Genomic DNA, 23,377 nt, shown 5'->3' with positions numbered 1-23,377 from the left:
TAACATTATATTATCATATAATTTTAATTAACTATTTTTATTATTGTAATTACTGTATATTTTTTAATTTGTTATCAAGTATAAAAACAAATATTTTTAATAATAATGTAATTTATATCTTATAATGTAATTTAATTACTAATATTTTACTTGGTATATGTGATCATCAGCTTTCTTTCTATCATTTGACCACCAACTTTCAGAAGGGCTACAACCATAAAGGAAGACATTCTGTTTTCTGGAATGCCCATGATAATCACAATATAACTAAAAAAAATAAACATATTTAAAAAATTCATTTTTATTAATTTAGAGTTTACATTTTAAAAAAATACCATAGGTTTTATATTCATGTTTCGGAGATATTGTAATAGAGCTTTTGTATGATATATAGTAGGATGGATTGTAGAAATTGGAGAGAGCCATTGCCGATTCAAGTCTTGACCACTTAATGAACATCTGTAACTGGTTAATAAATAATGATATATATTTGAAATACATTCATACAAAATAATATAAGTTAAATTATATTCTATGTATTTGAATTATAAATTTTATTTGAAAATATTAATGTTCACAAAAATAAATGGCAAAAGTTAAACTAAAAATATAATTTAAACTAATATACAAGGTCTGTTCAAAAAGTAACGGACCTTTTTTTTTCCGCGTAAACCAATGATGCGCGAGAGGCCTCCTTCGGTGGAGTTGTGGAGGGGACAGTCATGCACAGTCCTGAATTTTTTCCCGCCTGCAGGAAGCGTCAGTCGTTGGCAATCGGCCTATGAGTGAGGTCATGTAGTGCGCTCTCGTCGGATTCCACTAAGCTGGAAAATGACTGAACAACGTGAGCAGCGATATTACATCAAATTTTGCCAAAAACCTTGGCGATACCCAAGTGTAAACCATTCGCAAGATTCAGCAGGCTTTCGGGGACGATCCTCGAGGCCAAAAAAAGCGCGGCAGGTCCGCAGCAATATCAAAGGTCATGTTGACAGTTTTTTCGACTCTCGTGGGGTGGTGTGTCGTGAGTACGCACCACAAGGCCAAACCATCGCAAAGGAGTACTACCAGGAGGTCCTTCGTCGTCTTTCCGATACAGTGCGACGCAAACGACCGGATCTGTGGTCGATCAAAACTTGGCAGCTCCATCGTGATAACGCATCCGCCCATTCTGCGCATCTGATTCGGGCTTTCGTCGCCAAACATAACACTCCTGTGGTTCGTCACGCTCCGTACTCTCCCGACATGGCTCCGTGTGACTTTTGGCTATTTCCCAAGCTGAAAATGCCGCTAAAAGGAACCCGAATTTAGTCGAGAGAAGACATCGTGCAAAATCCGACGGACTGGCTGATGGCCATTCCAAAAGATGCATTCCAGCAGTGTTTCCAGCAATGGCAGGAACGCTGGGAGAAGTGTATACATTACCAAGGAAACTACTTTGAAGGGGATTAGGGTTTTGTACATCAAAATCAATAAATTTATTTTTGCCGACCAAAGGTCTGATACTTTTTGAACACACCTTGTATAAATACAATTTTTACAACTATAAAACTATAACTTTAAAAAATTACATGTTTTCTTTCGAACAGCTTTCATTATATAATTTTGTAAAATGCTTTAAAATAATTTCACAATATATTTCTGATCTTTAAATTCTTACTTCTAACTTCCATTTTTAATCATAAAACTTTATCTCTTCAAAGAATATCTCTGATAATAACTTAAAGATTTATTTCTAATAAAATAATCTTAAATTAGGAATGGTCCCATTTAAAGAACATTTATAAATTTTAAAAATTGGTAAGTGCATAATTACACTGTGTTACAATTGATTGAGAAACCTGCAGAAACATTAACACAATATTGCACAAAATCAACATTCACAATGATTTATGTGCTATAATATTTATTTTATAGACATCTACTATATACATAAATATGTGCATATATTGTATACATATTCACAAAAGCTACACTTATTTTTCTTGATCACATCACTCTCAATCCAATGGTTGACCTTTGACACAGCAATGTACTGTACATGGCTTTTTTCTCCACATTTCCCTTGATTTCTGCTGAGATCTTTAATACATTATGTGTACATACAAATTCTGATATGTAGAATACTAGCATTCTGGATTATTATTGGACAATTCCAGATTATCAGCTGCTTTTTGGAGGGTGCCAGATTACAGGACATTCCATATTATTGGGTGCTGGATTAACAAACTTTCACCTTATACCAGGGCTGTGGAGTCGGAGTCGTGGAGTTTTGGTGTTTTAGTCGGAGTCGGTAGATTTTTACGTGACTCCACAGCCCTGCCTTATACCATTTATTAACCACACTTCTGTGTGATTTTGTGAAGTAGACATCACAATCAAAAATTATCTACCACTTCCCAGAACAATGAAGGAATAAAGTGTTTCCTATGAATTGCCATTAATCTACTCGGATTGAAAGAATTACAAAGTCATCATAATATGCCAAAACATAGTGTGTGGATTTATCTATCAATTCTATCTCTACTCTAGTTAAATCCATTCCAATAAATTTTTCATTTGTTTATTTATTTTCTGAAACCAAACATAAATCTAAATTGCCAGATTATTTTGTGGGCTATGTTTGTTCACAGTTAATTTTATACAAAAATTTAGCTTAATTAAACTACAGGATCTTCATTACATTAGAAATTAATTTTGATTTAAATTAAATTAATCAAATAATTCTGGAAGAAAGAATCAATCTTGAGTGGGATTTGAAACCTCACTCTGGATCAATAATCTAGATAAGAGACTTAAAATTATCTAGCAGTTTTGGCTTAAATTTGGATAATGATTTAGATTTGCTTTCATATGTCCATGAAACTTCAGTAGGACACCATTTATGTGCAGTGTTATAACCACCCAACAAAATTTCTTGTGTTATCATTTGATATATCTACATGCATCATATGTTACATATCATCATCTAGCCATAATGAGTTTTATCCAATTACAGGATCTTCATTACAGTTCTCTGGACAACACTAGTCTAGTATGCTATAAAGATCAAGATTTTGATTCAGAGAGTCAATACTAAAAATAAAGTTTCATTTAAATTAAAAATGTAATTAATATTTTTATAAATAAAATCATTGGATAAAAGCATCTTTCTGTAATATCGCATCTTGTACATTCAATCAAATTAAACTGATACCAATATATAATTTGTAGCTCATAAGTATAGGTATTGAAAGTATTCAAGTTGATTTTAACATGGCTGATTCTGTGATTGCAACAATGGTTGCAACAAAGTTCTGAATAAGTTTGGCCATTTCTTCTGCCACCAGGTGGAGGTACAATAACTCTTGTATTTAAAATCCAGTATTTATGATTTTAAGATTCAATATTTAAATGAATATTGTAGAATGATAGGTGCAATACTGTTGTTGTGAAGCATTTCATCCACATGCTTTGTCACAACAGACTGAAAGTGCATTTAAACCCCATAAAATTTTAGTTATTAAAGTGTACCCATGCAAATGGAATAAATGCATCCCTCTTTGTATTCTACACATAGACTCCTTGAGATTAATTTATATGTGGCAGAAGAATGCAGCATACTAACAGTTGATTATTCTGTCATTATAAAGTTTCCAACAAAAGACATGTCCAACATTACGTTAGAGGCAAGCTGTCATTATTAACTGATAAATACAGAGTAAAATTTATGCAAATTACTTTGTCAAAAAGAGGTCTAAGAGAACATTTGTGTTTTCTGATGGCCAGATGTGAAAGGTTATGCAGACATTCCTTTCCAAGATATTGTCAAATTTCTGGCTAAATGTAACATCTTGGAAAACATGGTTTAATTAATTATTTTTTGTTTCAACTTCAGGTCTTGCTATAATTTGGAATAAGGTGGTTCAAAAGTAGTCCTAGACTCTTTTCACGAGAAAGTTACTCTCAAGCAGTTTCATCTTGTTTTGTAAATCATTTTATACTTCTATTGTAACTAGGGATGTAAATGATTTGGTGCAGGTTTTGGCACACTTGTCTCAGTATTTGATTTTAATTAGATTTTCCCAGCTATTACAGTGGAGTTTGTACTTACTCCCAATAGTGGGGATAAGTGCATCTACCAGTATTATTTTTAAAAAACATATTCTAGCTCAACAAATAACACTCACTTGAGTTCTGTGATATTTCATGACCTGTTGCTATAGAACCAGGTAAGTTATTCCTGCAATTAGTCTTTAAAATCAAGTAATCTTTACTCTATCTCACTAGCTGAAACTTTAAAAAATTTTGAAACTGGCAGTGCACTTATCCCACACAATCTTATTTTATGAATAAAAAATTATTATATCAATAAAAAATTTTATTCAATTATTAGATTAAGATATTAAATATATTTTATAAACTTACCATCCATTAATCACACCATCTGGATTAAGCATTGGCACAATTTTAAATATAAATGTTTCTCTTAATTTTTTTGCAACTTCATTATTACTCAATATAAAATCTATAGTTCCTAAAAAAAAGCATTTTATAATTAAATAATAAAATTTATTTGTATTCATTTTTGTTTAAAAATCTTTACCTTTCATGACCCAAGATGAATTGCTCTCTCCTGGATGTACTCGACTTGTCAAAAAAATATATTGTCTTGAATCTGAAAAGTAATTTATTTGGCATATTAAAATTTATAATTACAAGTTTGTGATATATATATAACAATAAATATTGCTTACTATTATGAGGTAAAGCAGTAATAGTTAATATAGGAACTGGATTTCCTGCCACTGATTCACATAAAGTATCCTTTTTAAAATATATAGAATCTAGATCTGCAGATTTTTCCCAAAAATAAATATGGGTCTAAATAAAATAAAATAGTTTTTTAAATTATTTAGTCTTATATAATTATAGCAAAACTTTTTCATATACAGTATTTCATAATTTGCTTCAAATATTTTATNTGAGGACTGTGTGTTGTGCTGAATCAAACGTTTTTGATACTAGATCTACTTCTAAAGTATATATTTTTTGGTTTTTATATTTTTCAATATATTTATTTTGTTTGTAAAAAATAAAGAAATCATTTTTAACGATACAATAGCCATGATTATAATTTTAAAAAGTTTATGTTAAACTTTACATCGACGAAAATTCAACGCAAAGTGACACGCAACGGAGAAAAATTTCAACACGGGATAGGTTAATATATTTTTTCGTACATAATCATTTATCCGAAAAATAAGTTATCCGAACAACCCCAGTCCCCAATTGATTTGGATAAACAACACTCTACTGTACATTTTTTCTGCATCAATACAGCAAGTTGCATGGTCCAATAAGGATTTGAGACCTCTGCAAGTCACCGTTTGGTATGGCACAAAGGATCTGAGACCTTTGCAAGTCACTGTTTGGTATGTCACAACCTCATGGAGGTCTTTAACATCTTGTAAATAACACGATGACTTTAGTTTGGAAAACAAAATAATTGCAAGATAAATCTGGGAAATAGAGTGGATGATTAAGCACACACTTGTTTTCAGGCCAAGTATTCCTGGACAACTATTGTCCCGTGAACTGAAACATTATCATAGAGAAAGTACCAATTGCCTAGTGATGAGTATTCTGGCTAGACAGAGACAATCCTTTGCTGTTATAAAAATACAATAGTTAGACATCCAGTCTTGTTATCACAATCAAGGGTTTCCTGAGCATATTTGAAATGATCATATCATGTGAATATTTGTGCATGTGATAATATGTATCACCATACATTTGCTGCATCAATATCACTGTCTTGTTTCCAAAGTTTAAAACAGAATTTAATATTTATTCTCTGCTCCATGGCACCTTCATCACTACACTATCCTAACAAAATAGTGGCAAATTTCTTACCATGCTTAGCATGGGACCATATTGTGTTGCCAGTATAGTGCTATGATACTATGTTATGTATTGTTTTTCTATAAGTTCTATGTTATTCTAGCATGTAAGCAGTTTCTGTTAATTTTGTATCAGGATCAACTTTTTGTATATTAATTTGTGTTGTATTCCTTTCACTCCCTGGTACCACCAGTTTTCTTTGTTGAACCAATCTGAACCTGCTGATTGGTTTGGAGTGTGATCACGTGCCAAAACATTGATATTTTGGTTAATTAAAATTCTTATTTAAATATAAATTTATTTTATTAGACTAATAAGTATATTAAATAACAAACCTGTAAAAGTGAGTAAGTATAAGGATAATGATAAGCAAGATAGCAGATATCCTTGGAGTACGGAAAAATAACAGTGAAAGTCAGTGTATAATATGGCTTACTTTTAATAATATCAACCACAGAATTATCACGGGTATAATGATTTCTATAATAACAAATATCCCAACCCGTTCTTGTCCATCCTTTTCTATTAATTAAAAATTCTTTAACAGAAAACATTAATGGATTCATTCCTGAAATAAAATAAAATTATTACAAAAATTTTGATAATATATTTATAAGAAACCTGATAAATTAATTTCCACTAACCATTATTAAAAAGACTATTAGTTTTTTCACAATTAATAATATTAAATGTATATGGCACTTGAGCTTCCATACCAGAAACTTGAAAATAAAACCATTGATGATGATAAGTTGTGTTCAAATCAGGGTTTAGTATCAAATTATATTCTCTTTCTCTCACCTGAAAATTTAACAAAATTACAAAATTTTTATATTGTAAAATGTAATAAATTATAAAGTTGATAATAGATCTCTTTCAGAACCTGAATCACTTTTCTAAGGTTTCCACTCTCAAATAATGATTCAAATAGTAAATGTGTTGTAGTAATAGAGCATCCAATTCTGTAACAAAGTTAAGAATATTTATTATTATTAGATATTAATTAGGATATTATAAATGAATTCATTAAATAATGATTTATTCCAGTATAAAAACAAATAACTACTATTACAAATAAAATGATTAATCTATGACTCTTTAATGTATTTATATATTCATACTATATTTTATGAAGATTTAACTTCTCAGTCTATTACAAAACTTTTAATTGAAAAATGGAAAAACAATGAAATTTTGATGTTAATTGTACCACTCATTCATATATAATATGTATTCATGTAAATCATATTCCATAAGAAAAACAACAGATTTAAAGTTTATTTTCTAGTTTTTTCTTTCTTTAAAGTGTAATGCTGTTATAAAATTCAATTCAAATTTAAATGACTTATAAAGATTTAAATTTTAATTCTTTCAATAATAAATTAATTTTACCTGAATCATTATCATATAGATGCTAATAACATTTCTATGCATTTGGTAACCATAATTTCTACACACTCGGTATGCATGAAGTATGATTTGCAGTGACTCCTTCCAAATGAAGCAGATAATGCTTAAAATGTTTAATTTCATTCATATATCATTTTGTTTTATAATCTCTTTTGTTAAACTTCATAATTAAACTTCTAATTAGGATATAAAATTGTTAACTTTTTTGCAATTTTGAATTTTTCTAGTAACATAATAGAGATTCTTTTTTCCACCAGAACATTTATTTTTTTTTAGTAAAAATCTGTTTCCATTCAAACATATATCAGTAGGTGAGTGAGCTGATAAGACTAATATAGTTTTTATGTACCAAGGTCCAACAATTTAATAAGACAGTTGTCATAAAATATAAAAAGAGAAAAAAAAACAGTTAAATATTGCATATATTTTATTCAAAATACAGTAGAGCGTCGTTTATCTGAAAGCCAGTTATCCGTAACATCGATTAACCGAAAGTATTTCGGTCAGCAAATTTAAATTTTTGCTAGGGCTGTGGCACTGCAATCTTTGGCTATATCTTGGGCTACTCCAATATTTTTTTTTGGTTTTATATTTTTTTTGGTGTGTTTTAGCTGGCAGCCTTGGCAATTTTGTGTGGCGTTTTCCTGAGGACTGTGTGTTGTGCTGAATCAAACGTTTTTGATACTAGATCTACTTCTAAAGTATATATTTTTTGGTTTTTATATTTTTCAATATATTTATTTTGTTTGTAAAAAATAAAGAAATCATTTTTAACGATACAATAGCCATGATTATAATTTTAAAAAGTTTATGTTAAACTTTACATCGACGAAAATTCAACGCAAAGTGACACGCAACGGAGAAAAATTTCAACACGGGATAGGTTAATATATTTTTTCGTACATAATCATTTATCCGAAAAATAAGTTATCCGAACAACCCCAGTCCCCAATTGATTCGGATAAACAACACTCTACTGTACATTTTTTCTGCATCAATACAGCAAGTTGCATGGTCCAATAAGGATTTGAGACCTCTGCAAGTCACCGTTTGGTATGGCACAAAGGATCTGAGACCTTTGCAAGTCACTGTTTGGTATGTCACAACCTCATGGAGGTCTTTAACATCTTGTAAATAACACGATGACTTTAGTTTGGAAAACAAAATAATTGCAAGATAAATCTGGGAAATAGAGTGGATGATTAAGCACACACTTGTTTTCAGGCCAAGTATTCCTGGACAACTATTGTCCCGTGAACTGAAACATTATCATAGAGAAAGTACCAATTGCCTAGTGATGAGTATTCTGGCTAGACAGAGACAATCCTTTGCTGTTATAAAAATACAATAGTTAGACATCCAGTCTTGTTATCACAATCAAGGGTTTCCTGAGCATATTTGAAATGATCATATCATGTGAATATTTGTGCATGTGATAATATGTATCACCATACATTTGCTGCATCAATATCACTGTCTTGTTTCCAAAGTTTAAAACAGAATTTAATATTTATTCTCTGCTCCATGGCACCTTCATCACTACACTATCCTAACAAAATAGTGGCAAATTTCTTACCATGCTTAGCATGGGACCATATTGTGTTGCCAGTATAGTGCTATGATACTATGTTATGTATTGTTTTTCTATAAGTTCTATGTTATTCTAGCATGTAAGCAGTTTCTGTTAATTTTGTATCAGGATCAACTTTTTGTATATTAATTTGTGTTGTATTCCTTTCACTCCCTGGTACCACCAGTTTTCTTTGTTGAACCAATCTGAACCTGCTGATTGGTTTGGAGTGTGATCACGTGCCAAAACGGAACTCCCGGATGTGGGGAAGTATAAATTCAATATCTCCACGTGTTCGGGACCTTTTGTTTTTTTCCTGGCTCCAGAGTTTACAACTGGACACCAGAAGGTCAGTGGAATGCAACGGACCTTAGAAGTAGCAGTAGAACATTAAGCAAATTTTTTCCTTGTTAAGTAATCCAAATACATCTCTAAGAAGACAAGATATATGAATATAGAATATGCTGATCATGCCCAGGAACTTCATAAGGACCTGAGTAAGACTATTATTTTTAGTTATAGACTTTAACTTTCTTAAGACCAGGGTAACGATCTGCCGCACCCCCNGTGATTTTTGTTATATGAATATAACAATAACTTGATTTTTGGTGAATTTTTGAAATAATATAACTTGTTTGACCTATATTGACCTTGGCCCTTCTCAACAATAAACGTAAATACGGGGGCGTGGTAACTGATTCTAAGAAGGTTAATAATAGAAACATGGGTGATTAAGTTTGATCCATGGACTAATGTGCGTCGAATAGGATACTAATATGTGAAAATAACTAAAAAGAAACGTGACAGCATGTTTATGCTTCATCTTGTACATAATTGTAATTATTGATACATGATTTCAACATATTATTCAAACTGGAATTGTTCTCTTTCTATGGAATCATATTAATTATTCACAACAAGGCTTATGTATATACAGTATACCCCCCTATAACGCTTAGATACGTTCCACGCTAATCGAATTTTACGTTGTAGGAATGATTAAATACATGAGCCAATCGCAGCCCGATAGGTGTGAACTTTACGGACTAAGGCTGTTTGAAAGGTTTTCTTCTATAAAATTAACCGATTCTAGACGAATTCCACTCAACATTTCCAAAACACTTATAATTTTTGGGAATAATCTGTATAAACTATGCTTTAAACAAAAAATTATAGGATTACTTACCGAGTGTGCACCATTCGACTACGCTGTTGTTCAAAACTTGTTTTCGTTGCGGAACAGCACACGAAACGGCGGCCGCAATTTCTGATAAATAATTTTTCGCAGAAAAATAACTTGACCTTTGGAGACATCATTAATATAAATAATTTTTATGGCCATTGAATAAGAAGTGTTTCTTTCACAAGAAATGTATAAAATTAGTGCTGTATTAGACTTATGGTACCTAATTTACATACTGTACAGACGATAGCAAAGTCAATTTCTCAATTTAGCCTCTCCGTAGCGTGGCGCAGGGCAGAGGAAAGTAGTTCGGCTGCTCATCCACTATTGGTCCAGATTCTATCAATCTTGTCGCGAAACAAGTCAGCAACGTTGTTTTAGGAGCTCCTTTATATGTATGTTGCTACAATTTTTTCGCTACGTTATAGGAATTGTCATTATAGGAACGCATGTTATAGGGGGGTCGACTGTATAAGCTAAAGAAACTAGCTGTAGTCCAAGCCTGTACATATATATTTTAATAAACCTGGTTTTGTTTTGTCTGAAATTGTAAAATCTTCATCACATTCCCCTTTCACACTTCAGCATATCCTGGTAAGCTTGAGATACTACACCATACTGCAGATTGTGACATACTATAAAATGCATGCATTTCTTGATACATAACATTTGTGTATTGATCAGTACAGAATACGTCTCATCATTTAATTGTTGGACATTGTATTTGATAATATAGCTCAAATATAAACTATGAAAGATTTACTATTAATTAAATTGAAAATTTTTTTAAGATAAGAAATAATGGTAATTAAAAAAAAAGACAGTACTTTGCAAACCATGCCATTTATGTAATTATTTCACTTAGTATTTGTAAGAAATAGTTTAAAATTTTTTAATGATGTATTTGAAATTTGAAAACAAATCTGTTTAATTAATGCTAAATTTTGCAAATATTAACTCATTCTGAACAATTTAGTTTTTAAATAAAATAGGCAAGTAAAAAAAAATACATTGTAATAATTGTTTAAAGTCCACCGAATTATTTTGAAAATGGAAATTTAGACTCCAAAAGAATTTGATCAAAATATATATTTCACTCTTAAAAGAAAACAATTTAATTTTATAATTTTTAATATAAAATTAAATTANTCTTCTATATGAAACATGAAACAAAAAATAAATTATATTATTTCAAAATAATTCAACTTACTTTTCTTCATCATCATTTGAAATAAATAATCCATATTTATTGTCTTCAGATATTTTTATGATATCATCAACCTCATATACAGTTCGTTGAACTACCATATGTTCCAATAATCTGTTTCCAGCGTGATTCAGAACTTTTAACCTAAATTTATAAAAATGAAAATTTTCCATTAATTTATTAATATATAAATATTTCCAATTGGGTGAACAATTAATTAAATATATCTATATTTATTCTTCAGGTTCCAATTTTTTAATTCTCTCTAAATAATTTATATTTTGAAAGAACGGAACAAGCTACATAATTTCAATATATAGAGAGAATCGGATACATATCCGATTCTCTCAATATATTGAAATTATGATATTTACTTATAGATTAGAAAACAGATGGATACAGATAAGCTGGATAAAGAATTTGATATCTACTCCACTTCCTATTTATATTCATTTTATTATTATAAAATATGAATGATAATATAAATTATTATCTTTTATGAGTTATTACTTAGCAATTTAAGCTATTTTGAAAAAATCATTAGTTGGCATGTACAGTACTTAATGAAAACAATTACATTCAAAAGAAAACCTGAAAATAATATATAAAAGAAGCTTAGTGCTTTTATAAGAATTAACCACAAATTTCGTCTAATGACCAATGTCTAGTTTTAAGAAGAATTCTCCTTCTTGAGTTCAAGATTATGAAAATGATGTGATCTAATGAAAACAAGATGTACTAATGGCTAAAGCTATAAGTATAGTAATTGGTAAAACTGAAAGTGCCACTTGGGTATGGAAACTTTCTTATAAATATGTAATATGATGGAAGATTTCAAATTAAATGATATTTTTGCAGATCACTGGATCAGATAATGACTTTGAATTTCATTGGACATGTATTTTGAATTATCAGAACTAAAATAAATGTAAAATCCATAAATAAAATAAATGTAGACTCTTGGCCAGAGTCTAGACTTCAAATTACATGATACTTTGAATTATCTGCTATTGAAATAACAAGGTTTTAAATATTGTATTATAAATATTAAAATTTTATAAAATATTATAAATATTTAAATATTGTTATATTTGAGTTGTTGATGACAAATTTGTTTATCAAAATGCAAGGAGAAACTGCAATTAAAAGTACTAACTGAAACTAATTTCAATTAAATTACCAGTAAATCAGAAAATGTGATGTTCTGATTTATTGATTAAGTGCAGCATAATTGTGTGTGAAAATCAACAGCAAATAGCAATCTTTCACGTACAGCAATGCTAAATAGAAACTGCTTGACATCACAGGTTAAGATTCTCAATCATACAAGTACAATGCACTTTAAGAAAGAGAAAATATGTACAAATATATATTGTATCTGTATATTTTGATAATGATTAAAATTATTTTTATAACAAGTAAAAATAATTTTAATCATTATTAATAATTTAAAATTTGTTAGCCAATGAAATTTTTATTATCCAATTTAAAATGTTTAAAATGTAACTAAAAATATCAATATTTGCCAGTATAGTCATTCACTTTTATAACATTCTTAAAATGGGCTTTTTGGATTAATAAACCAAAATGTTATGTCCTTCAAATCTGACAATCACCTGAGTTCAAGAATTACTAAGATGAGAATTTAATTCTCAGATACTTTATTTAAATGCATTTCAGATTGGAATTCTCACTGATGCCTCTTCAATAATAGTACAATCTGCAACAGAGCCTACACCAATATTTTGGACCCTTCGAAATCAATCAATCACAGTAACCTCTGTCGCAGATTGTACTTCTACTGAAGAGGAATAGAAAGAATTCTGATCTGAAATGCATTTAAATAAAATATCTGAAAATTAAATCATCTTCTGAGTAATTCTTGAACTCAGGTGAATGTCAAATTTTTAATTTGAAAAGTATATCACAATCAATGAATTAATTATAACTTTCATAAAAAAGTAAAGAATTATCAATTCTTATTACAAAAGCATCATAATAGCAAAATTTTATACCTGTATAATCCTGGATGTTTTTGATGCAATGGTTCAATATCATCACAACCTATACCACCAACAAGATCTGGATAAGCCAACTTTACAAAAGGATATACAGAATTTGTCTGTTCAGCCATCTTTTGATATACTTCAGAAATACTCATACTGGAATCAGGCTTGATTTTCTTGTCAGGCATAGGACGTGCATTAGAAGTACTCTGAATCTGTATTGCATACTCTGAGTTTAATGTAGGATATTTCTCATTTGATAAAGATTTATCATTGCATTTTTCCAAAAAATCCATTTGTGGAAATGAAGTTGATGGATTTAACTGTCTGCATAATTCAATACTAGATATATCCATTTCAGACTTACTTGCAAATAATGTTTTAGTTGGAAAAATTTCATTATGAGTACCATTTTTCTGTGCATAACAAACAGAAGAAGGTAAATCAAGAATAAATTTTTTTAAGTGTTCTTCACACGGTGAAACTGCATTTTTTTCCTAGCAAAAAAATAATTCAAATATTTATATAAGTATTTATAAATAATACAATCAAAATATAATCTGTAAAACATTTTTATAAATATAAAAATTCCAACATTAATATAATTATTTTCATTTAAAGTGATTAAAAAAAATTAATTTATCATTAGTAAAAATTTATTTATATAGTTTATTGAATGTACTGTTTTCCAATACTACATTAAGTTTTTCTTAATTAAAGTTAAAACAAAGTATTTAATTTAATATTCCTTTTTTTAAGGTACTACAACTTAAATTAGATGAAATACTAAGCTTATCAAAAAACTACAATATCAAAAGCATTCAATTTTATTTTATTTGAATAACACTAATAAAGATTTTAAAAATTGTTTTACTTTAAATGTTTTCAAAAATTGAAATTTAAAATAAAAATTGTAACAAAGAATAATAATTATAGCTCTCAATTATAAAAACTTTAAAGAACTTAAATAAACTATGTTATACAGTGAAACATTAATTTCTAACTTTGTTTTTATTATAAATTAATAAACCGTAAAAATAATTTATAGTTTATTGGCCTTTGAATTTATGCATACTTATCAAACATCAGTTCATTTTTGTCCTCTAATGCCTGTCACTTGTTTCTAAGAGGGTTGTCCAGAAAATAAAAAACATTTTGCAATAAAAAAATAATAAAGTAATAATTAATTAATTGATTACTCACTACAAAATTTTATTTATTTTTCTACATAGTCATCACAAAATTTAAGCATTTGTCCTAGCACAACACTGGATTTTGGATTCCTTCATCATAGACACCTGCCTCCAGTAGGTGTCTATGATGAAGCCAGAAAATAAAGAACATTTAGGCCTCCTATTCATTACTTTATGCCCACAGTAGTCAAATTGTGGCTCATGAGCTGCATGCAGTTCTTCTAAACCTTACTGTGGATCCCATAAACTTATGCGATTTTTTTTAAATGAACTTGGTCCATACTACTTATATATTTTGTAAGTTTTCTGACTATTACATAGTGTAATATAAACAGAAATTGTAAATGAAACTCACAACTTAACCTCAAATACGCAACTGGAAGCTTAGGGCATATTCATAAAGTCAAAGGAGTTAAATGATTACAGTAGAGCGTCGATTATCCAAATCAATTGGGGACTGAGGTTGTTCGGAAAATTGATATTTTGGATAACCGATTATGTACGAAAAAATATATTAACCTATCCCATGTTGAAATTTTTCTCCGTTGTGTGTCGCTTTGCGTTGAATTTTCGTCGATGTTAAGCCTAACAAGACTATTGTATCATTAAAAATTATTTTTTAAATTTGTACAAACAAAATAAATATATTGAAAAATATAAAAACAATAAAAAATTATACTTCAGAAATTAATTTAGTATCAAAAACGTAAAATATTTGAGTAGCCCAAGACATAGCCAAAGATTGCAGTGCCACAGCACTGGCGAAAATTTAAATTTGTCGACTGGAATTGTTTCGGATAATTGACTTTCGGATAATCGACGCTCTACTGTATTTTCCTGGTACTTTATTAGGTAAACAAAGTAAAGTAACTGTGATAACTATATAATATAAACAGAGGATGCAGCTCTCCAACAGGCATTTCAATAGAGGATGTCACTCTGATGTATTCCTGACAGGCAGTGTATGGCTCCTATTGTGAGAAGGTTTGACCAATCCTGCTTTATACCAAAGATGACAACAAGTTTAAAATATACTGTAAAACACTGAAACCGTTCTGACATGCAATCCAAAGCAAATAGCATAACATAATCATCAAGTGGTGGGTGCACAATAATGTATCCTCATATTCTGCTAACAACTTAAGTTCTACTTCAAAAATTTCTACTAGAAAGTTTTTGAGCATCTAATATACAATGTTGAGTCAGCCCCCCCCAGTGACTCACTTGTTTCCTAAAATGAAAAGGTTTATTGGATACTTTAATAGTGATAGGTTGAAAGAAGCTGCACTAAATGCCTAAATGAACCAGTAACAGATGTCTACAGGAATCCAAAAATCAGTGTCACAATATGATAAATGCTTAAATCTTGGTGGTAACTATATGCAAAAATAAATACAGAGTTCCTACTCAAATTTTCAATTTAAATTCCATGACTTTCACTGACCAACTCTGTAGAAATTCCCTGACCCTCACATCCCTTACAGTACAGCATATTGACAAAATAAAATAGCATATGACTTACTATGCAAATATGCTATTGCTTCTTCAACATTTTAATGAGTTATTTTTTCTAATTAAGAGTTATATAACTTTTATAATTGCTGAATAATTAAAATTAAAAATAAAATATTTTATTAAATTAAAATAGTTTATCCTGTTATTAATCCACAATCATAAATCTATGTGACTTTGAAAAAAATAAAAAGCTATTATTTTTGATTCATTAACAAATCCTGTATAATCCATGTAAAAAAGTAAATATTTATTAAATTCATCTCTTAATAAATTTCCTGAACTTTATAAAATATTAATGAACTGTGGAAAAGAATCAGAAATTGTTTTGTTACATAATCAAAATTATTAAAATAAAAAAATAATAAATAATACCATTTAAATTGAAATTATTTATCATCTTTTGTACTTCATTTTTTTTTTTTGCAATTCATTAACATCTGCCCCCAAACAGAGTGTAAATAGTAAGTGTGAGAGATTCCAAGTGTGTTAAAATATTTAAAAAAAATTTTAATCAATGTTAGATTATTAAGAGTATTACAGACTTTTCTCTAAAATTCATAATACTGCATAATTAATACAGCTGTGTTAAAATTTACAAATGACAATTGATATTGCTGTATATTATATTTGGGATTTAGTTTGATCCTCTGGCTCTTCTTTATTGTCTTACTAAGCTCAGTGTATTCAATACTTTTTATTTCTTAAACTTATTCTTGTTTCACGTTTTTAAAATAAGATTTAGTGTTTCTGATTGGACTTTTCCTGTATCACTCTTTATTGTCCTTCCAATCTTTATAATTCTGTTTTTTTCAGCTATCCATTATACACAATGATATCAGAATTTCTTTCTAAAAATTTTTTCAAATTGTTATTTGGAATTTCATACATTTTTCTCCATTTTCTTCTATGGTTTCACATATCAAATACTTTTCTCAATTTCAATCAATATTTAAAATCAGTTTTTAATTGCTAAATTTTCTTCTATTTTTTTGTGTACAAACTAAGGAATTTATGCTATTTACTAGTTTTTATTTTGTTAATTACACATTGCTGTTATATACAGTATTTTATCTACTAGAATATAACCTATTTCAGTAGTAACCTAACTTTAAAATGGCTGAGTGCCAAAAACTAAGTATAAGTATAATTTTGTTTTCTAAATAATATAAAGCTCTTACTTGTCAGTTTATATTATAATAAACATTTACTGGAAAATTTATTGAGAAAGTCAGGTAAAACAAATTTTCCTGTAACTTTTTTACTAGTTCATAAACTGACAGTGTCTTATATTAGATAGAAAATACTACATTTACTTGCATATAAGATGAGGTTTTTATTAATTTTTCACAGCTTCAAAAACCTAGGTCTTCTTATATGCACAAGCAAAAGGATTCTTTACATTTTTTGCAATAATTTTTGTGAACAGTGTATTTGCATTTTTTACCAGATGCTCATTCTCTGGTTTTTAAAAACAAAAGTATTTTATCTAGGTTGTTTGAATCATTCTTGTGTATTGTTAGGAGTAAAGATGAATAGCAATAGGAAAAGCAAAGCTTTTAAATTGAATTTCAGATTGAAATTCCAAAGTCACACAGGAATCCAATATAAGTTTTAATCCATTCCCATGTGAAAACAGATGATTATTCGAAAATCAGAAATCAAAAAAACTCATAAGTGTAATCAATGGAGAGTGGATTCAACTGTTAAGAATTGGCAAAAAAGTTTCCCGATTGTCCAGCTTTACACGAACAAATTATGTTGTTGATTTTACAAGATTTTTCCTTAAAGTTTATGATGCTAGTAATTTTTGCAGGACAATTTGTGTATTTACAGGCATTTGATATTTTATTTGTGATTAAACAAAATAAAATTAGAATTATATTAATAAATCTAATTATCTTTACTTTGATCTTTAAAATCACACCTTATCCTATATGAGAGATTGTCTTATATGCGAGTAAATACAGTAAATCATGTCTCATAAAACCTAATTCCTGAAGAGATCTTTGATAATTAAAAATGCTATTTTAAATTATAGAACTGTAGAGGTGCAGAATATGTCAGATCACAAGGCTCAGGGAACATTAAAGAGTCCCAGAAAAATTTGCAGTATAAAAAAATAATAATATGATAACAGACACGAAAGATAAAGTAGCATCTTGATTGTGCATAGACATTAATTGGCAAAATTTGCCAAAATGTGAAATCTTGTGTTTTAAAAGTAAAATTGGAATGTTATTTACTTTGTTTCTAATCAGTAACTCATTACATCACTGCCTACTTATACAGTTATGTGCTTGCAATAAGAACAAGTTATTCACAATTATGGAATCAGTTTTGATTTTTGCAAAAAACCAAAACTGAAGCAGAGCTTTAAAGAACCAAAAAAAAAAATCCCTTTTTATTTGAAAAGTCTTTTGGACACTAATGGGTAAGATTTTGTGTTAGCTTGAATTAAAATGAAATATTCACGCATTCCCCAGATGGAAAATTGCAAATTAATAAATGGCATTTAAAATCTTTTTCTGAATTGTTTCAATTAAATAGCAAAATATACATTTTAACATCATTTTACAAACATTATTTTTCTTTTATTTTTCATATTTTTATTATAAAATAAAAAATATTAATGTTAAATATACAGTGGAACCTCGATATATGACCTTAATCTGTTCCTGATGTTTGGACTTATACCAAATAGGACGTATAACAAACCATCCTTTCTCATAAGAAGTAATGTAAAAATAATTAATCTGTTCTCATGTAAAAAAAATGGCTGGCTTTAAACACCTCACTTTCCTGGGTAGTTCCTGCTTGATATTTTTTATGAGATCAGCATGTATCTTTTTAGCTTTATAATTGCTTCTGTTGCTACTAGGTTTGCCTTATGTTTCGCACATTTTAAGTGATTTTTAATGTCAGTTCTGATACGCTGTTGCCAGCACACTGTTTTTCAGTTATCCAAAGCAAAAGCAATTTCTCAACATAATCTAATGTCTTCGATCTCTGTTTAGAAATTGATTTAACCCCTTTCGCAACGTTAGCAGATTTAATAATGTCTTTATTTTTTACGACTGGCGATATCATCATTCTCAGAATACAGTACGCAACAGTTAAATCTCGAACATGCATGCCACCTTTATATTTCTCAATAATCTCTTTTTTCAGTTCCATTGTGATTCTAGTCATTTTTTAATTTTCTGTTGCTTTTCATTTGCCTTTTTGCAATTCATGATTAATAAAAATAATAAAATTTTACTTACAAATTAAAATCAGAAGAAATTTAACAAAGTTATAAACCATGGCACCGCAGATGTCTAGTCTGGCCTAGTACACCGACAGTGCTAATTGTTCATAGATGGCGCGTATAATTGAATTAAGTCATATACCGAGCAAAATTTGTTTCGTCCAAACAGGACGTATTCTAAAGCAGACATATACCAAGGTACCACTGTATTTTAAAACTTCTTAAGAATATGGTCACATAAAATAATAATAGTAATAATAATAAAGTAAAAAATTCTAAAGTAGTTAATCTTTTTTCAAAAAATTGGTGCATTTCTTAAATAATTTTTCAGAAAAAACTGTACAACTGTCATCATTGTAAAGAATTTTGTGTTTTTGGATGTCAAAATGATCATTTATTAGTTTCCCCATGCTAATAAAAATGAAATAATGTCTCAAGCGATGCTAATGACAACTTCAATTTTATTTCTGTTAATCAATGTATTAGATCAAGTTTATAATTGTATAAGCTATCCTATGATGAAAGGCACAAGGTTATATAAATCCAAAATTTCTCATCTTTTTCAATATGGGAAAGTCTGAATTTAGTCTGATGTACAGGTAACACCAGAAAATGTTGTATAAGAAAAAGTGATGTAACATATTAAATCTGTATTTGGTCATTTCAACATATTGTACATAGAGATATAGTTGAGATGCTACCTTTTAAATGGGCATCAGTGAGTTAAAAAGACAACTGAAAAAGAGTTATTTTGTAAAATATCCAAAATGCATTTTACTTGAATTCTGTATCTCAAGGGTGTCCATAAGAAGGTTAAATAAAAAAAAAGTTTGTGAAAGTCTAGCATCTGTTTAGTAAAATTGCAATGCAGTTATTGAACAATTTAAAATAAATTAATTAAATGGCATGGTTCCTACAAAAAGAGTATTTTTTTAATTATTATTCTGTTTAGATACAGTCAGAACATTTTAAAAATTATTTAACAAATTCACCATATCTGACAATTCTTTTGGAGTAGAACAAAATGATTTTAATCAATGTTTAAGAAAGGATACAAAAATAATCCAAATAACAGCAGATTATTAGCTATATCATTAAAAGAAGATAGTTTGTTATATTCTAAAAGATAGTCAAATCAAATTGAAAAAGAAGTGAAAATTTCTAAATGCCAGTTTTCTAACTAGCCAAGGATGTAATTAAAACAAAAGAAAAATACTAATGGAAAATTTAATGAATATTTAATTCATTATTGAAATACTTAAATCAATTTAATTGTATATAATTCATTTCACTTACAACTAAAGTTGTTGTAGATTCTAATTCTGGAAAAAACTTTTTATAAAATTCCATGTCTTCTGTTTCAAATGTTTTAGAACTATTTTCACTTGGAAAGGAATCTTCACTCTGAAGAAGAAAGGAAGATAATATATGTATATATGTTATAAAAATGAAATATAATCAATATTGGCATATTTTAAATAACTTCTATTTTAATATACAAGCTATTTATAATAAAGTCCTTGAACAATTTTAAACTATAACAACTTTGTATGTATACATGTTAAAAATATATTGAAAATGACATATAAAAGCTTAATTTCTAAGGTTTGTTCTATGAATTAGTGTTGTTAATTATGTAATTTTATTTTCAGATCTTTTAATCAATTTAAAATGGTGACAGAAGAAAAAAAAATACTAACTCACAAAATTGAAGTTACATTTATAAAGAAAGTTAAAAATATCAATAACTACGAACACTTACTCAGATTTTTTAAAAATGACATATAAGTTATATAGAAATGATCACTATATGATCAATATTGGAATATTAAATGATGAAGTGTTAATCTTTAAAATTTTCTTTAATTTTAAAAAATTTTACAAAGAGTAAATAATTTAAAATATCAAAAAATTTAAAAACTTCTTACATCATCTGAATCTGAATCTGGATCTGAATTACAAGGAGATATATCAAACGTCATCCCACTGTATACTTCTTTATCTAAAACATTTCAATATTTAAACCCATAATACTATAAAATGAATATTTATGAAAAATATAAAAACATTTAATTATTAGATTTACAATAATCAAATATATGTCTATAAAAAACTTAAAATTATTATTTTGAATAAACATAATTATTAAAAAAAATTTTTGAGGAATGACTTTTTGTTAGATATGTGAGATCAGCCGGGGGTACTCTAATCCGGGGAGGATTTGTTTGTACCACTTATTCGACACCCAGTTGGTAAAACTAGTTCTCCAGGTTTCAGATCGAGAGATCCGATCCTAAAAGTTCTTATAGGAGGGCTTTTAATAATGATCCAAATCGCGAGATTCGGATCTACGTCAGGATTCCTTGACACCAGTTAATCAAACTTATTATACGCGGATTAACACGCGTTTGCGATCTGATTCGGAATAAATTGAGGAGACATTCTTATAAAATAAAACAAGAGTAAATTTAATAAATCTCAAACAAACGAATACAAAAATTTCGATTACAACCATTTAGCGACAAACTAGAGGCTACGACTTAATCTATGCTAATGCGCGTTCGAGAGAGAGAGCTCACAAAATGATTCTAAACATACGACCTGTTAGTTGTCGTCGTCTTCGTTTCTGTAGGTAGAGGACACCTTGTAGATAGGGCTCATATTACTTTCATGCGGGAGATCAATTCGTGCACAAAATATAAAAATATCACTTCTTCTAAGTGTAGACTTGGACTTCGTCTATCGGACTCCGTTATGGGCGTTGGCCATCAGGAGGAAACTGCGTGGAGTTTGTATGCTTCGGATCTGTCGAAGAACTCTCCGAATTCTGACTAATCTCTCCTTTTATTTCAAAATTTTCGTCCAATCATCGTCCAGTAACTCTTTCGTGAGAACGGATGAAAGGGGGATGAATGAGGGGTAACCATTTCCCATCTGAGCGAGATTTTTAACCAGATACGGAAAAAACAGCGGATGTTCTCTTCGATGAAAGGAAATAACATTTGTTATATGGTTTTTCCCACGTCTAAAACAATATTGTTTTCACAAAAACGAAGTAATATTTTGTCGATATTTTAAACATATTAATAAAATTATTAACTTAGACCCAGGGCCTTTCGGATCTCACAGATATTTTGATTTTCAACTTGGTCAGCATTAAAAAAATTTGATTCCCTATTCCCATGCATTCTTTCTTGAGAGTCCAATTTATAACATTATCTGTAGCTTTCTTTGATATCTTAGAGAAACTTTTAAAATTTCATGAAATGAGCTTTCTTTCTTTTTTTTCTTTTTTTTTTTTGAAATGTTATCTAAATTATTCAGTCAGTTCTTTATTTTATTTAAAAGTTCTTTTATACCAAATGCTTAAACTAATTACAGTTTTTCCCAGTATCTGTGGGATTGGTTCCATGACTCCATATTCATAAAGAAAACTGTAGATGCTCAATTCCTTACATAAAATGGTGTAATATTTGCATATAACCTACACATATCCTCTTGTATATCTTAAATCATCTCTAGATTACTTGTAATATCTAATGAAATGTAAATAGTTGTTATAAAACTACTGTATAGTTTAGGAAATAATGATAGGAAAAAAGTCCACACATACAGTATCGACACAACCATTAGGTCTGAGTAGCATCATCAGCAACATTTTTTTCTTTCAACACTTAGAGATTGCTTCCATTTAATGACCTATACCACATATTTAAAAAAATGGAAAATATTAAAATACAACCAAATTCAAATTTGACTTTTTGGAATTTTAAAAATATTCTCAATTCACAGAAGAATGAATCTGCTGATGCAAAATCTGCAGATACAGAAGGGCAACTGTATATTCAATTTGTTTGCATCAGATAAATTTTGATATATTATAATATATTATACCCAACCTATCACCATTTTCCAGAAACCAATTCCAATATAAATTTTCAGTACCATTTTGTTTTCTCAAATAAGAACAATAATATTTCAATCTAAAAAATTTCTCTTTGCATTGTTGTAGTGAAAAATAAAATTTCAGTTATCCTTATCTTTTTTAACTAAGTACATTTATGTCTCTTAACATTAGTATATATATTGGTGTTTTGCCTATTTTATTTTATGCTCTCTGTTTTCTAATTTCAATTTTATTTTTCTATTTCCTTTTTGCTTTT

At 28.8% G+C, this 23,377-nt stretch overlaps 1 protein-coding gene across 2 annotated transcripts in view; it reads right to left on the bottom strand.

Moving 5' to 3' along the window:
* LOC111627507 (cytosolic carboxypeptidase 1-like) overlaps nucleotides 1-23,377 on the bottom strand; it is a 49,942-nt gene that overhangs the window by 5,270 nt on the left and 21,295 nt on the right. For both annotated transcript variants that reach the window (XR_002757020.1, XM_023371093.1), the window contains exons 10-21: nucleotides 21,143-21,216; nucleotides 20,511-20,618; nucleotides 13,269-13,756; nucleotides 11,257-11,397; nucleotides 6,767-6,845; nucleotides 6,528-6,684; nucleotides 6,219-6,451; nucleotides 4,737-4,863; nucleotides 4,586-4,657; nucleotides 4,408-4,516; nucleotides 336-465; nucleotides 151-267 (exon numbers count right to left, since the gene is read on the bottom strand). Coding sequence is in view for 1 of the 2 variants with exons in the window: in XM_023371093.1 (XP_023226861.1) it covers nucleotides 151-267; nucleotides 336-465; nucleotides 4,408-4,516; nucleotides 4,586-4,657; nucleotides 4,737-4,863; nucleotides 6,219-6,451; nucleotides 6,528-6,684; nucleotides 6,767-6,845; nucleotides 11,257-11,397; nucleotides 13,269-13,756; nucleotides 20,511-20,618; nucleotides 21,143-21,216 (1,835 nt within the window). In the remaining variant the exon portion in view is untranslated. The remainder of the gene's footprint in view (nucleotides 1-150; nucleotides 268-335; nucleotides 466-4,407; nucleotides 4,517-4,585; nucleotides 4,658-4,736; nucleotides 4,864-6,218; nucleotides 6,452-6,527; nucleotides 6,685-6,766; nucleotides 6,846-11,256; nucleotides 11,398-13,268; nucleotides 13,757-20,510; nucleotides 20,619-21,142; nucleotides 21,217-23,377) is intronic.

Source organism: Centruroides sculpturatus, unplaced genomic scaffold, assembly GCF_000671375.1.
Source record: "Centruroides sculpturatus isolate CEXI.00-Female unplaced genomic scaffold, Cexi_2.0 scaffold354, whole genome shotgun sequence".
Taxonomy (NCBI): Eukaryota; Metazoa; Arthropoda; class Arachnida; order Scorpiones; family Buthidae; genus Centruroides; species Centruroides sculpturatus.
This window is presented reverse-complemented; position numbering and strand designations above follow the sequence as displayed.